Source organism: Quercus lobata, chromosome 9 (assembly GCF_001633185.2).
Source record: "Quercus lobata isolate SW786 chromosome 9, ValleyOak3.0 Primary Assembly, whole genome shotgun sequence".
In the NCBI taxonomy this organism is placed as follows: domain Eukaryota; kingdom Viridiplantae; phylum Streptophyta; class Magnoliopsida; order Fagales; family Fagaceae; genus Quercus; species Quercus lobata.
Genome location: NC_044912.1, coordinates 14,756,385 through 14,773,459, shown reverse-complemented (window position 1 = coordinate 14,773,459; position 17,075 = coordinate 14,756,385). Strand labels below are relative to the sequence as shown.

General features: G+C 33.5%; 3 protein-coding genes across 4 annotated transcripts; all 3 read left to right on the top strand.

Annotated features, from left to right (window-relative positions):
- The first annotated feature begins 868 nt into the window (after positions 1-868).
- On the top strand, positions 869-6,849 carry LOC115959472 (probable methyltransferase PMT16). The gene is made up of 6 exons (XM_031077889.1): positions 869-1,793; positions 4,265-4,475; positions 5,009-5,306; positions 5,665-6,057; positions 6,145-6,222; positions 6,472-6,849. The coding sequence occupies exons 1-6, from the start codon at positions 1,083-1,085 to the stop codon at positions 6,695-6,697; spliced, it is 1,917 nt and encodes a 638-aa protein (XP_030933749.1). The 5' UTR covers positions 869-1,082; the 3' UTR covers positions 6,698-6,849.
- A 1,148-nt stretch (positions 6,850-7,997) lies between these two features.
- LOC115960590 (protein 108-like) lies at positions 7,998-8,849 on the top strand. The gene is made up of 2 exons (XM_031079532.1): positions 7,998-8,328; positions 8,638-8,849. The coding sequence occupies exons 1-2, from the start codon at positions 8,052-8,054 to the stop codon at positions 8,646-8,648; spliced, it is 288 nt and encodes a 95-aa protein (XP_030935392.1). The 5' UTR covers positions 7,998-8,051; the 3' UTR covers positions 8,649-8,849.
- Positions 8,850-10,930: 2,081 nt separating this feature from the next.
- Positions 10,931-16,653, top strand: LOC115960433 (protein FAR1-RELATED SEQUENCE 5-like). 2 transcript variants are annotated; one of them, XM_031079338.1, is made up of 5 exons: positions 10,931-11,164; positions 13,384-15,748; positions 15,872-16,024; positions 16,105-16,160; positions 16,278-16,653. In XM_031079338.1, exons 2-5 carry the CDS (start codon positions 13,388-13,390, stop codon positions 16,477-16,479), a joined length of 2,772 nt encoding a protein of 923 aa, XP_030935198.1. In that variant the 5' UTR covers positions 10,931-11,164; positions 13,384-13,387; the 3' UTR covers positions 16,480-16,653. The 2 variants fall into 2 exon arrangements, with proteins under 2 accessions (XP_030935198.1, XP_030935199.1); XM_031079339.1 differs by having other exon boundaries at positions 16,105-16,164.
- The last annotated feature ends 422 nt before the right edge of the window (positions 16,654-17,075 follow it).

Sequence of the window (17,075 nt, the reverse complement as noted above, 5' to 3'; positions counted from 1 at the left end):
CAATAACAAAACACTATTATATTTCTTACTAGAGTATTTTTCATATTGAATTGACTCTAGGATCTGCAGTTTCAGCAAATGAATACCCGGGCTGGTTCTAGAGGTTTTATTTTAGTGAAATATTATGTTTATAATATTTTTATAATAATTTTTTTAGAGAGTATTTTAATTTATGATATTCGCTCTTGATAATAGCTGTTTATCATCAAATCAAAGCATCAATCAATTTTTTGTGTAAGTAAAAATTGAATATCAAATCTCTTATTTAACCATCAAAGACATTTTTATATATTAACAGAGACCTTCTCGTTTTTTAATTAGTCTAATTAATAATGACTAGAGTCAGGCTCACAGTACTGACTGGGTACAGCTTCTTCGATTTCGAAAGTACCCACGCTATCCTAGTGCGTTAGTCAACATTAAAAATGTAAAACCTTTTTTTTTTTTTTTTGGTTAAATAAAAAAAAATGTAAAACTAATACTTGAGGTTGGTTTCTCTGCACACAAAAAAATGCATTAACTAGGGACAAGTTCTACTGGACAGGACCCATCTGCAGGCCCAGGCCCACACTTCTAACTCAATTAAACAAATCTATTATAATTTAGTAAACAAAATCAACATATTATTATATTCCAAAAATTTCCATATTCTTTTGGGGGTACATATTCCTGTCATTGCCTCTTCCTCTTCATGATCCAGCTATAATCTCTCTTCCTTCCATTTTCAAACCCAAATGGCCAAATCTCTCTCTCTCACTTAAGCACACCTCTTTGGCTCTTTCCTAACCTTTACCGATTTAGAATACAACCATACCATACTACCACAACCATATTAAAAAATTGTAGTTTTTGAGAGAATCATAAAAACTATAAATAGATATTTTAATGTTGATTTAAAAATACAAAAACTTGTCACACCCACATGACTGACTAGATTCAAAACCTATATCTCTTCAACCCCATCTCATTTCACCTCCCCCAAATGGCCTAAACATCTCAACCATGAATACATAAAACCCCCATAGAGAGAGAGAGACAAACAAACAATTTTCACACAAAAACAAAAACCAGTCACAAGCCATATGCCATTCCCCATGGCTAATCCTAACACACCTTCATACCATCCCACTTCCAAACCCTCAAAATCCAACACCATCTCTTCCTTCTTCTCATGGAAATCCACCAATCTATACTCTCTAGTTGTCTTCCTTTGCATCATCTCGTACCTTTTAGGCTCTTGGAAACATGGCATGCCCACAATCCCCACTGCTAAGAACCAATTAGCCTCAAAAGATTGCCTCAACATCAACAACAACAACACACCCCTTGACTTCAACCCTCACCACAACTTAAACGATTCAAGCCTAAGCCCTTCACTCTCCAACACCCACAAAAGCTTCCCACCATGCAACGTGAGGTACAGTGAGTACACACCATGTGAGGATGCCAAGAGATCACTTAGGTTTAACAGAGACAGGTTGATATACAGAGAGAGACACTGTCCAGAAAAGAGTGAAACGTTGAAGTGTCGCATCCCAGCCCCATTTGGGTACAAGAACCCTTTTGCTTGGCCAACGAGTAGGGATCTAGCGTGGTATGCAAACGTGCCACACAAGGAGTTGACTGTGGAGAAAGCTGTGCAGAATTGGATCAGATACGAAGGGGAAAAGTTTAGATTCCCAGGAGGAGGTACCATGTTCCCTAATGGTGCTGATGCGTATATTGATGATATTGCCAAGTTAATTAATCTCAACGATGGTTCAATTAGGACCGCTATTGATACCGGCTGTGGGGTAAGCTTTTCGATTTTCGTAAAGGCATAAGAACTTATGCACTATATATTTGTTAAAATGTGGACATAAAATGAACGTGCGATATATGCATCTTAACGAGTCTGATGTGCAGGAGTGTTGGACTCACGCCATTTCCTTTCATTTTAATTTCTTAAATCTCTTTCTTTGTTATCTATTATATTATTATTATTATTTTCTTGAATCCTTACCCTTACTTGATCTTCTAATCTTTTCTCTTTGTATTTTATTTTAATATAGTATTTTATTTGTTGAAGTCTATAATCTAGGCCAAAGGGTTTGATTAAAAAATGACCACTTGTTTTTATTTTAATTTACAAAGAAAAAAAGTTAGTCCAATTGACTAGAAATATAATATTTTAATGATTTTTTTATTTTAAATTTAGATGTTATGTTATTGGTACAAAATTAAAGGGGATTTGACTCGTTTTCTCTTGTCCATATACGTGCATTCGGCACACAGAGTTCAGAATGCATAACGTTTACATTTTGATTTTTTTTTTTTTTTTTGACAAAGACAAAATCATTTGTCCTGCAATTTTTTTTTACAAAATTTTGGACTATTATTATTAGTCTACCAAGATGGCCTGCAAAAAACAAATAAATTATTTTCTTCCAAAAATTAACTCTTAAATCTATGTGAAGTCATATATATATATATATATATATTATGGATCTGGTTAATGTGTGCAGCTTTTTATTTTTGAAAATATTTTTTTAAGAATTGAAAAAATTGTTATTATTTTTTTAATTATTGAAAAAAAAATTTCTAAAAATGAAAATTAATATGTACTCTGAAATCACACATGAGTAAAATACTAATCCATATATCATTTGTCTTGCTCAATTATTTTGAGTAAATCATTATATAAATTTAAGATGATTGGTCAGATTTGTCAGGAAAGTTCATAAGAATATTTAAGTGGTCTGCTAAATTTATGGGGTTATGAATTAATTAAAAAATTACATTTAATGGAATCCTCATCAGTATCTGACTGAGATATTATTCGTACGAGATAATTATGGCTCTCGGGAAACTTTTTTTTTCTTTTTCTTTTTTTGAGAAAAATATAAGATTTGGCTCTTGGGAAACTAACTTCATTAGTGTACCAAGAACCTTTCTCTTTTTTGACTGAAACCAAGAACCTTTCTATAATTGCCCAATTTGCTAAATATTATATGTGCTATTGACTCCATTTGCTTTGGTCATAAGTCGCTATCCTCTATAGCTTAATTAATGGGCCAACTGTTACCCTTATCCCAATTGGACTACGTACAAATGCAGCATTTATTAGATGTATTGGTCAATTAGCGTATAATTATGTTTCCTGAAAAGCCAATTTCATTTAGTGCTTTTTTATCTCTCAATTCACAAAAAATAAAAAAACTCAATATTTTTCCTCCTATGCTGAATTTCATAAAATTAAAAAAGAGTAAACAGTTATATTTAGGTTTGCTTTCTACTTAACCTTACTTATATTATACTCCTTAGAGTCAACTTGGACAACATTAAGAGTTTAAAATGTTCAAATCACATGTTTTACCTTGATTTTGTTGGATAATTCTACTAATTTATTACACTTGATGCATACGGTAGATCTTGATTACTGTTACAATAATAATTCAGTAGACTGAGAGTAATCTTTTTTGATCTCACTTAATAGTAAGATGCAATTTTCATGTAAGATAAGAAAGTGTTGTTTCCGAAGTATTGAATAACTTTCGTTTCTTATTATATTATTTGATTTAGATCCTTTTTTGAGAATCTATTTGATTTAGATCCTAATTAGTTTGTTAATAAAAAATTATTATCCAATTTATTATTTCATTTGTCAAATGTACCTTTTCTTAGTTTCTTTCTTGATTCAATTGGTCTTACTTAAGTATATAGTGAGATACTAAGATGCAGTATTCTGTGAGATGAAGAAAAATTGTTCCCAAAGTATTGAATAACTTTCGTTTCTTATTATATTATTTGATTTAGATCCTTTTTTGAGAATCTATTTGATTTAGATCCTAATAAGTCTGTTAATAAAAAATTATTATCCTATTTAATTATTTCATTTGTCAAATGTACATTTTCTTAGTTCCTTTCTCAATTCAATTGGTCTTACTTAAGTATATAGTGAGATATTAAGATGCAGTATTCATGTGAGATGAAGAAACATTGTTCCCGAAGTATTGAATAACTTTCATTTCTTATTATATTATTTGATTTAGATCCTAATAAGACGGTTAATAAAAAATTATTATCCTATTTAATAATTCAGTTTGTCAAATGTGCCCTTTCCTAGTTCCTTTCTCCATTCAATTGGCTCGAAAAAAAACTTTTTTTAATTCTCCAATGACTAGAATTGTCCATGTCTTTTACCTACCAACTTGATAATGAAGATGATATAATAGTACAATCAAATTGCCAAATTATTTACTATATAGCTAATCTAATGGTGCAGGTTGCGAGTTGGGGTGCTTATCTTCTATCACGTAACATCATGACAATGTCGTTTGCACCAAGAGATACCCACGAAGCACAAGTGCAATTTGCTCTTGAGAGAGGTGTTCCTGCATTGATTGGAATTATTGCATCCAAGAGGATTCCTTACCCATCAAGAGCTTTTGACATGGCCCATTGCTCTCGTTGTCTCATTCCATGGGGCCAATATAGTAATAATCTCATCACATTTTATAAATATTACTACAAATCATCATGCTTCACGTTTTTGTTTCAATAAGCTAGAGACCCAAAAAAATTTCACAATTATTGAGTTATTTTTTATTGATAAAAAAATGATGTCAATAGTGGGTTCAAATGAAAACTAATAAAAGCTTGCAAATTCAATTATTGTAAAAGGTAAATACTTATTGCACACTTGCGGACACATTGGTGCGCGTGAGATGAAAACACAATTTCCTACTTGAAATCGAGTGCTCAACTCACAATTTTAGTTGTTTGTGCACTTGTGTGCAAGTACATAGTACATACTGGTATGCAAAAATCACATTTTATTATGAAAATTATTGAGTTTGTAGCATTTGCTTTTTTAGTTTTTCCTTTCTTTTTGTTAGTTTAGGACTTTTAACGCAAGAGTATTGTATAAAGCTGACTTCATTTTCATTGTGCATTTGTACTTACATTTCTTTTGACTTCATTTTCAAGTGTACTTATGTTCAATCTTTTTGCTTGTTTGTTTTTATAGATGGGCTATACTTAATTGAAGTTGATCGTGTCCTACGCCCAGGTGGGTACTGGATATTGTCTGGCCCACCAATTCACTGGAAGAAATATTATAAAGGGTGGGAGAGAACACAGGAGGATTTGAATGCTGAACAGACAAACATTGAGAATGTTGCTAAAAGCCTTTGCTGGAATAGGGTGGTTGAGAAGGATGATATTGCTATTTGGCAAAAACCCACCAATCACTTAAACTGCAAAGTTAACCGTAAACTCACCCAAAACCCACCTTTCTGCCCTGCTCAAGATCCTGACAAGGCCTGGTTAGTTATTTTTTAAGTTTTGCAATGTTTGAGACAAGTTTTTCACAGGAAAATGCAGAAGTTGCTATCAATTTTACTATATAACGTTTACAAACTATTGTAACAATGAATGTGATTTATGCTACTTCAACAACATAATAAACAAATATTTTAAAATATATATTATCCAGTTGTCAAATTGAGACTACCACAAACACTACTTTCAACATGTACCAATCAAAACAGGTCGCGTTAATAGTTGTGAAAATAGTTTGTCACTAGATTTACCGTCTGCATATGCATGCATGTGTAATTCTCTGTATATAAAATAAAGCAATGAAGCTAATCGATTATGTTTGTTCATTTTGACCATTTTCAGGTATACAGAAATGGAGACTTGTTTAACTCCTCTACCTGAAGTCTCTAACAATCAAGAAATAGCAGGTGGTGAGCTAGAAAAATGGCCTGAGAGGCTATATGCAATACCGCCTAGGATTAGTAGGGGAACTGTGAAAGGTGTTACAGCTGAAATTTTCCAAAAAGATGCAGAACTATGGAGTAAGAGGGTGTCATACTATAAGAATGTGAATAGTCAATTAGGACAAGCTGGGAGGTACCGCAACGTTTTAGACATGAATGCTTACTTGGGTGGTTTTGCCGCTTCTCTAATTGAATATCCACTTTGGGTGATGAATGTGGTTCCTGCTGAGGCAAAGGTTAACACGCTTGGAGTTATATACGAACGGGGATTGATTGGAACATATCAGAATTGGTAAAACTTAAAATTTTGTTTTATTTTTTGTTTGTTTGATTAGTTTTTTCAAGCTACATGTGTGGCTCATAAATTTTTTGATTGCAGGTGTGAAGCAATGTCTACTTATCCAAGAACTTATGACCTCATTCATGCTGATTCAGTATTTAGTCTCTACAAGGACAGGTAAATATAAGTTAGCTTACTTGGCTTAAAAATTACTGAGGCAAAAGTAGAAAGAGTTATATATAAACTAGATAAGCCGAATGACCAGCTTAATTTATCTTACCAATGATTTTCAAAAGGCAATTTTGAATCATGGACATTCTGACAGTCTAATGGAACTGAAACAAAAAACACTAGTTATTTTTAGTTATCATGTTTCTTTTCCAAGAAAATTGTATAATGTGTTGACACATATTTTTGTGTTAATAGATGTGAAATGGAAGACATCCTATTGGAAATGGATAGAGTTTTGAGACCAGAAGGAAGTGTAATCTTTAGGGATGATGTAGATAATGTGATAAAGATCAAGAATATCATTGATAGATTGGACTGGGACAGTCAAATTGTTGACCATGAAGATGGGCCTCATCAAAGGGAGAAGCTTTTATTTGCAGTGAAGAAATATTGGACAGCCCCTGCTGCTACTAAGTCCTGACCAAGAAGAATACAAAAATACCACCTAGAGCTCTGCCCAGTTTTATTCTTACTTCTCTCTTTTTTTTTTTTCTTATGTGTATGTTTCATTTTTGGATTTACTGATTCTTTTCACCCCCTGATTGTTTAATTTTTAGAGTTGTGATTTTCCAATATAAACATAGTCTCTTTTATTTGAAAATTACAAGTTACTTCAATCACTCTACTGTAATGAAATATCTGCTTACTCTACCTGTCTACCGCCCCAAAAAATAAAATAAAATAAAATAAAAAACCCAAAAAATAAAATATCCGGTGATTAAAAAAATATGTATTTAAAGTCACAACAGGGCTCAAGTGCCAATCATCTCTCTTGTCCAGCTTTGCTATTTCATCCTATAATTATGCAATTCTATTTACTTGCCTACTTTGGAAGTTAAATGTTGCCTTTCACTGACAATCACCATTAAGGACAAATAGGTTTATTTAGTTATTCTTGGCTCGGAAAGACTAAGAAGATTAAAGTTTTCCTTGAACATCAAGAAATTAAAAGTCTTTCTTATGTTTTTTTATCTGTGACATCCAAATATATATCATCAATCAGAGGAAGGACCTGTCAAACAAGAAAAAAGAAAATGGGGATGGGACTCAAGTGATGAGGGAAACTCTAATAATTGTTGCAATTTGTTTTCTTTGGAATTTTCCACGACAAAGTCAAGATTTCTTTTCTAAATCAGAAAGGTGCAAAGGAAATGGCATTGGAGAATTTTAGTTCCTAATATAGTTTCATTCAAATGCAACCCAATAAACAGCAAAGCAGGTGCCATTAGTCCAATTCAACCTCACCTAACAGTACTCCTAATATTATGGTCTCATCATGTATTATTTTAGTGGTCTTCAAGTTGTTTTGGTATTATATATGTTTTTTCTTTTTTTCATTATGAATTAGCCAAATTGGAGAACTGGTTATAAGAGCTCATGTTTGCATGATAGGGGTTGATTTTGTTAATCAGATCAGATCCATATCAACATCTAAATTTCATTCCATTTATTTGATTCATGTCAAAATTATATATATAATTATGCTAATCAGTTTTTCGAATAATATTCCATATAATTGGTGGACAGGATAGGCAATCTTTTCATTTCTTTGAAGATTTTTCCACTCATACCAGTTCTTCCCAGCAAACAGGTCGCTTCTAAACACAATCTAAGCCTCCCCATAAACGTGATGAACCTAATATGCAAGTTAGGTGACTCATGCAACCACTCACCTCTTATCACTCAACTCTTAACTATAAATAAACCCAATAGCCTAAAATATTAAAACATAACTTCAAAAAACCATTAAGTGTTTGAAAGAAAACAAAGTCATCATGGCAGCCCTCAAATCCCTTGTCTCTCTCAGCTCTCAAGCTGCACTGCTCTTTTTGCTTATAGCACTTGCTATGCAGACCAAAACAGCTGAGGCACAGAGCTGCCCTGGGCTCGACAACCTCTCCTCATGCCAGGCCTTTTTACTCCCCGGTGCTGCCAACCCAAATACTGCCTGCTGTAATGCACTTCGAGGAGTGCAGCCTGATTGCGTCTGCAACGCTCTCAGGATCGCCCAAAGCATTCCGGCTAAATGCAATCTCCCTCCCCTCACTTGTAGTAAGATTTTATGTACTTTTCTTAGAAAAAAATTGTCACTATATATATGTTCCACCCTATGCTCTATTAATCGCAGTTTGCCACACTATTCTAAGCTAGTTTTAAGAGTTATATTTATAGCTATGCTTTCAAACAATGCACAACATTGTGAATAATTGTTGTGTTTCTTCATGATTGCAGTATTGATTTAACGTAGGCACTAGGCACAAATGTGCAAATGCATGAAATTATTGTTTCTATTCTTATAATATTTGACTCTACATCCTAACATTTTCTTTTTTGTTTTTGATTGCTTTTTTCCATAAACAGATTCAAATTAAAGATTGAAGTGACTGCAGGACTGGTCGTCGAATATTGTTCAAGTTTTATCATTTTGCCTTTTTTTTTTAAATTATGGGGGTCACCTTTGAATGTCTTCTGGTCTGCAATCCCTGACCAACACTGTTATGAGGGATCAGAGAGAACTTGGTGTTATAATAATTGAATAAAGAAGAAGGAAATAAAATTTGGCTTCGAGTAAATTTACCTGGCATGCTTTATCAGATTAATAAATCCAATGATATAAAATTTTCAGTAACGTTTTTCACCATTGCTGACAATTGACATCTTCAAGTGTTAAACTGAAGATGGTCCAACCTCCAAGCCGCAATATTAGCTTGTATAAATTGATCATTTGCCATTATTGCACGGCCAAATATAAGATTCACACTCTATATATTACAATATCTTCCATCATTATTCATTACACTCAAAATAAAATTTTAATTGGTTTTTTTTTTTTTTTAAATGCATTACTCCCTCATAGGAGTACACTGGTGATAAGTTTTTTGATCTGAGATATGACATAAACCCAAAAGTCTCACGAGCAATCCACCACATTATTTGTCCAACTCTAGAGGTTTTCTGGGTGTCTTATTGGCATGGAGTGAAATAGTTAAAGCAAAAATTTGAGACACTAACTACTTCATGGAATAGAAAAATAAAATAAAAAATAAATGCAATCTAAAAGTTGTTAAATTAATCTCCATATATTCAATAATGGCTACATATTGATTAAAATAAATTCAAAATATTTAGCAATAGGTCGAATTAGTAAAAATCAACTGTAAGTAGAGAACAATTAAATCATACCTCCGTCCATAATTTGCTTATGAAAAAAATACACGCAAAAAAAAGAAGAAATAAATAAAAGTGATTAAAGCGATGCCCTCACGGCTTTTTAACCAATGCAAATGCGCTCCTATATTTGTATAAAATAAGCCATAGTCCAAAATCAGGGGCAAATATCAATCTTTGAAAAATTAGACAATCGAAAAAGGGGAAGAAAAAAAAAATCAATCCACTTGATCCTGAGAATATAACATACATCATAATTCATAATCAAGTTTGAAATAATTCAACAAAACTAACCATATAAAAGCCTTAGACATAATTAGTATGCTTAGCCACATAAAATAAAAATAAAACTCATCTATAATATTCACAAGGTATTGCACAGTATTTTCTTTCATATAAGCAATATAAAATTTTAAGTGGCTACAGGAAAAATCTAAGATTTATTTATATACTATTCAATTTTAAGAACCGCGACAACAAAGCAAAAGATTTGAAAAGAAAAAATACACAAAAAGAGTAATAATCGAGATGTAAGGTATCGAGCAATAACACAAAAAGATAATAAAAATCTAAATACAAGGTATTGAACATCATTCCTTTAATAAGCCATATAAATAATCTAACATTTGAGTCACATTCCTTTCAGTGTCAACAAATAATCCTATAAAAGAAAATTGTTTATAAATATTTAGCAATGAATTAATAAAGACCAATGGGAGTATAGATCGAATTAAACTCCATATATATATATATATATATATATTAAAAAAAACCCAAAAAAGAAAATGAGATTATTGAGAAGTAAGGTGAAAATAATGCACTTCCATTTCAACTAGTTTAGGCATTTGAAAATTAATTTGCATTAAAAATAATAATAAAGGCATAGTCCAAAAGTTAGTGTAACTATCATGTTAGAAAAAATAGGCAACCAAAAAAAGGCAGTTCTTCTAAAAAAAAAAAAACAAGGCAGTTAGTTCTAAGAATGACACACATCTCACGTTTGAAATAATTCAACTAAATTAATCATAAAAAAGCCATGACATTATTATTATTATTATTTGTGGGAGCCATAGATTATATGCTTAATTGCTTAGCCACTTAAAATAAAACGAATTTATAATATTCACAAGGCATATTGCAAAATTTTTATTTATCGTTTTCAATATAAAATTGTCAATGCCTAAAAGAAAATTTTAAAATTTATCTATATATTATTCAATTTTAGTGATCACAAAAAAAAAAAAAAAGAAAAGAAAGAAAAAGAGAGAATAATATTGGAGATGACATCTAAAATCTTTACTATTTGAGTTACGTCTCCTTCGATATCAATAGAAAAGATTCTTAGTCAAATTAATAAACATAAATATCAATGGTCTTAAAACATTCAAGATTTAATGAATATGATTTTAAAAATCCAATGTTTGATTTAGAACCAATTAAATGGTTTAAAATGGTAATTTACTCTAAAAAAATTATAATGACATGCACATAATTTCAGATAATTTTAGGAAACTCCTGCATCTTTTAAAAAATTAGATTATCGCACTAAACACTGGAATTTGAGAATTCTATTTCCCGCAAACAAAACCCCTGGAATTCGAATTCCTGCTCATTTGGATTTGGACCCAAACGAACCCACCCAGACACCCCCATCTCTGTTTCCAGAGAAGAACACAAAACCCCTCAGCTCAGACCCTTCTTCCAAGAATCAAAGCCTCAGGTTCTCTCTCTCTCTCTCTCTTTTGGGTTCTGTTTTATGTAATCATTTGTTGCATGTTAGATATGAAAACTATGCCCATATTGAGCTATGTGGATTTTAATGCGGCATGGTTCAGTGTGAAGCTTAAAGCTTAAAGCTTTTTTTTTTTTGGTTTCGGAAATTTGTGTGCCAAACTGAACTGATTTAATTTGCATACCCCTGAATTTTATTTTGTTATTTGTTAATTAAGCACACAAAGTTACAAACTTGCACTTTTGTTTAGCTGAATCAGTAAACATAGGATAGGACCCAGAGGAAAAAAAAAAAAAGTTCTGAAAGTTGAAAGGTAGTGCATTCCTATATGTTGTGTGTAATTTAGATGCCAAATTGAGGGGCCCCAAAATGGATTCTTAGAAAGATAATTACGAACACCCAAATCTTGAAAGGGTGAAAATAGCTACAATATAAGTGATTTTAGAGAATTAGCCATACTAGTTTGTTGTTTTGTTAAATACGCAAAAAATGTGTATCCGGGGGAATTAACTTGGTTGCCCACACACATAGACAAAAAACAGTTTTTTTCAGCTTAATTGACTAATGCCCATGTTATTTTTTAAGCCAAATAAACCAATGAAAATAAGTTATTCCTGTTGAGAACTAAGCAGGTTGTGTTTGAAGTTGAGGTGTTGGTAGGTCCCAATACGTTTTGTATTGCATTTCAAAGGCCCTAGTTTGGTTGAAATAAGTGATAGCAATATTTGTTAATTACATAGAATATTCTAGTAAAATATTTTCTTGTTTTTGTTGAGGGTGCACCTCTACTAGGACTGTGGAAAAGGTACCATTCCTCATAGAAACAACTCAACATTTGGCATGAGTATAAACTGCTTAGCTTGTTAGGGGTGAATGCTCATGGATTACCTAGCAACTAATTCTAGTGGGTGGGGTCAGTTGCCCGTAGGTTTTATATGCTAGAGGCAATTCGAAAGGGCTCTTCTTTAGAAAGGTTCCATACTTTTGTTTTTTATAAGTTTGTCTAATTGGACCTTACCCATTTTGGACTTTGGCTTGCATAAAGCTCTTTGCTTCTTCATAACAAGTATATCAATGTGATTTATAGAATGTCATTCTGTCGGCAGAAAGAAGTTTCTTAGGGCATATAATTAGGTTAAGGGAAAAATATATATGTAATGAATCTGATCATGTTAGACAAAAACAGAGGATAAGGCTCAAAAGAATCATTAGCTTTTACACTCTTCTTTTTAAGTTCTTAATATGTACATGGGGATATGCTCACTGTTTGAACAAAAGGGACAAGGTAATATAGATGTGCAAACTCTTGTTTAATGGAAGCTATCCAGATTTATTGTGACTTTACTTCTTTTTTTGGGTTTGTGTATTTTTTTTCTTTCTGTTCTCTTCTCTCTGTGTGGTAGACTGAGATGATGTGATCAATTGTTAAATCAATTCTGATATTGGTGAATAGTAGAGGATGCTAATAGGTGCAGAATTTGTAAATGTAAAATTTCATATGTGTAATTGATGGTTTGAATTCCTTTATGATTGCTTATGTGTTTGCAAGACATTTTTAGCTTGATTCTATTATTAATTCATCAATTGCAATCTAAACTTCGGGTCAGTAAAGCATGACATGATATGAAAAAATTTCTGAACTCTGATCATGAAGTTATTTAAATTTCACTAAAGGGTTTGATTAAAAAATCATTATTAATTCTAGGTTAATTATAAAGAGAATATTTACAATTAAATTTCAAAATCTCTCCTCTCTGTGTGTTTATTTTTACCTGCATTTATGCATGTTGTGTTGTGTATAATAATTGTGGCTGGAACTCAAACATTAGGCTTCTTATTCTGTATTTTTTTCCCCTATATGATGAAATTTTCTTGTCCCACCAATAATTTAAAATAAAATTTCAAAATTTCACCTGTGGTGTGTGTGTATTTGTTCATGCATTCATGCATGTTGTGTTGAGTATAATAATTTTGGCTGGAACTCAAATATTAGGCTTCTTATTCTGTATTCTTTTCCCCTATATGATGAAACTTTCTTGTCACACCAATAATTTTACAGGATTTCTATCTCAAAACTAAAAGGCCAATGTGGATGGAGATTTGTGATCATTTCTTTTTTTGCCAGTTTCTATTGTTCAGGAAGTTATAGATAATACTTTTCTCTTTTGGTTATTTAATGTTCTACTCATGTGTCCTATTTAATGAAGGTCAATGGAAGGAGATGATGGCAGCTCAAGTAGTCCTCCTGAAGAGAATATGGATATGAGACTTCAAGCATCAAATAACTTGGACTTGAATGTGGAGCAGGACTGCCGCAGCCCAAAAGTTGTCCATGGTAATGGAACCCATTCCAATCCTTGCGTAAATGATGAAGCCAGCAAAGATGCAGTACTAAAAATTGGTACAGAGTTTGAATCAGATGAACATGCATACAAATTCTACAACAGATATGCGAGATTGGTAGGTTTTAGTGTTCGTAAAGACTGGGTAAATAGGAGTAAGGTGCATGGTCAGGTGGTATCTAGGAAGTTCACGTGCTCTAAAGAGGGATACCGAAGGAAAGACAAAAGAGATGTTAATGTGAAGAAACACCGAAAGGAAACTAGAACTGGTTGCTTGGCACATATGATCATTACTCGTCAGCCTGATGGTAAATACCGGGTTACACATTTTGAAGCACAACACAATCATGACAATGTAAGCCCAACTAATGCTCAAACATTACCATTGCAAAGAGAATTAAGCTGTTCTCAAGATGCTGAAGCTAGCTCAGAAGATAATTCGGGGTCGCACTCTAAATCAGCATTTGAATTGATGAATAGACGATTTGAAATCCAGGAATCCCTTGATGATCTTGCCATTGATTATGACATTTATCTTCAGTCTGAAAGGGTAAGAGATATGAAGGAGGGAGAGGCAGGGCGTCTATTGCATTATTTTCAAAGGAAGCACTTTGAAAACCCATCATTCTTTTACGCTATACAGCTAGATATTGATGACAAGGTAAGTAACATGTTTTGGACCAATGATAATATGGTAGTGGACTATGACCATTTCAGCGATGTGGTCTGTTTGGACACGACTTCCAGAACAAACAAACACTTTCGGCCATTTGTACAGTTTATAGGAGTGAACCATCACAAACAAGTTTTGATTTTTGCGGCTGCACTTTTATACGATGACACTGTAGAATCTTTTAAGTGGCTATTTCGAACTTTCATAGAAGCAATGTCTGGGAAGAAGCCAAAGGCCATTCTCACAGATCAGGATGCAGCAATTGTTGAAGCAATCAATTCAGTCTTACCAGAAACAAGCCATCGTATATGTGTATGGCAAACATATCAGAATGCTCTCAAACACCTAAGCCATGTAGTCAAAGAGACTGATTCTTTTGCTAAAGATCTAAAGGGATGTATCTTTTACCACAAGGACGAGGAGGATTTCATATGTGCCTGGGAGGCTATGCTGGAAAAATATGGTCTTCAGCAGAATGAGTGGTTAAGATGGATGTTTAGGGAGAGAGAGAAATGGGCTGTGGTATATGGCAGGAATACTTTTTTCATTGACATGAATGGCTTGCATCTGGGTGAGTGTTTATTTAATGATTTGAAAAATTACTTAAATTCTGACCTTGACATTCTTCATTTCTTTAAGTATTTTGAAAGGGTAGTAGAAGAGCAATGTTACAAAGAAACTGAAGCTAACAATGACATGAACAGATGTTTGCCAAGACTAATGGGGAACGTGGTTTTGTTAAAGCATGCAAGTGATGTTTACACCCCAAGGGCATTTGAAGTATTTCAGCGGGGATATGAGAAGTGCTTAAATGTTGTTGTTAACAAATGCAATCAGAATGGATCATTGTTGGAGTACAAGGCTAAAACATTTGGGCAAGCTCGAGAACACACAGTTAAATTTGATTCTTCTGATAATACAGTTACTTGCAGTTGTCTGAAGTTTGAGTATGTTGGGTTTCTATGTAGCCATGCACTGAAAGTGCTTGATCACAGGAATATAAAGATTGTCCCATCCCGATATATATTGAAGAGATGGACAAAAGATGGAAGGTCTGGAAGTGTGAGAGATAGTTACGAATTTACCATACAAGATAATCCCAAGTTGGTTGTTGCAAGCCGTTACAAAAATTTGTGCCACAAAATGCTTAAGTTATCTGCCAGGGCTTCTGAGTCTGAGGAAGCATTTCAATTTGCTGCCAGTCAACTTGATGAAGTGATGGAAGGGGTGGAGAAAATCTTGACATTAAAACCTGAGGAGGCTCAAGCTGTTACCTCAAGTAGCACAGGTGCAAATGTTTCTGAAAGTGAACATGCAGATATTTTCCTGGATGGAAATACAATTGATGATCAGGATGAGAATGGAGTAAAAGGAGCAAAAGAAAAGGAGAGGGCTATCCCTAATAGAGGTCAACTATCCAATGTGAATGGAAAAGTTTCTCATACAAAAGGAGTTCAGAATATAGAAGCATCCCCACCGAATATTGTAAACTGCATTTCAAGTTCCCCCAGGGCTTTTATTTCATCGCAAGCCACAACACCAAATCCCATTATGCAGGTGAAATTTGCTTATCTTTTATGCAATTACAGTTCACAATGGTAATGTCTATTGTCCATGCCTTCTACTTGTTCAGTGTGTAGAGTTTATTTGATGTTTATCCTTCCAAATTGCATTACGCAGGGTATGTACAATTTTGATACAAGCCAAGTGGTTCAATGCATGTACCCACAATCTAATCTGGTCATGGATCAGCAACCCAATCCTAACATCTATCACTCACCAAATTTCTTTTCTCACCAACATGATTCACCTGTCCAAACTCAACTATTACAGGTAATTTTTTATCCACACTTCCACCTTGATTTTGTTTTGAAGTATTCTTGTTTGTGACCTGTGTATGAATTGCCATGCAGGAACCCCTAATCCATAACCCATACCAAGAATCTGACTCAAGCACCAGTCAACTGAGGCACGTAAGTAAATGGAGAGGTCAAATAATGCCAATGAGTCAGCAAACAGATTTTTCCTTTTGAAGAAAACCACTCTTTGCAAACTTTATTAATTTGCTTCATTTTATTGACTGTAGGCAATGGAACTTGATGTCCAACATCCACATTCACCTTCATTCTTGCTTTACGATGATAGATACAGAGCTTCCAACACATATCTTGGGCCTAAGTGAAGAATATGGAAAGTTACTATTCACTTTCATCCTTTTCTGCTGTGTGCTGTACCGTCCAAATGCTTGCATTTTTAATCTAAACATTGTATTTCAGCATACCACTTAGCCTACTTTAAATGATAGAAGGGCAGTCTAACTTCATATACCAAAAGATGATGTAAATCCACCAATGCCATTTCGCTCCTTTTTCTTCCTTCATTTCTTCCTTTTGTCAGTTTTATTTACTTTCTTACTTCCTATGAAGGTAACTGCTTAATCAATACAAAATTTTATTCATTGATCTCTCCCATCATTTTATGTTGCTGCTTTTTTTTCCCCTTTTCTTCAGTCACATCGTAAAATCCCACTTGTCAAGAAGACAACCCCTCTTTTAGTTTCCACTGCAGCTGCACTTGCCATGACATTGGAAAGACTGGGGAATTAAGGGGACTCTTGCTGTCTTGCAGTCTTGCAAAACAAATTGTTTGGATGATTTGCTTAATGACACAACATATCGAATTGATCTGCAAAGGCCAGCGGGATCCATTGGTCGTCCTGTTCCTTCATTGCTATTCAATTTTTAGAATACTGGATCCTGATATACTTTCAAGTTCTTGGTTGCAGTGAGCCTTTTGTACCATGTTAGGGAGTGCTGTTTCTCAAGTGGCCTCAGATCCTGCTCTAGAATGGCTGCAGGATGTTGGGGAGATTTTGCAACAACGT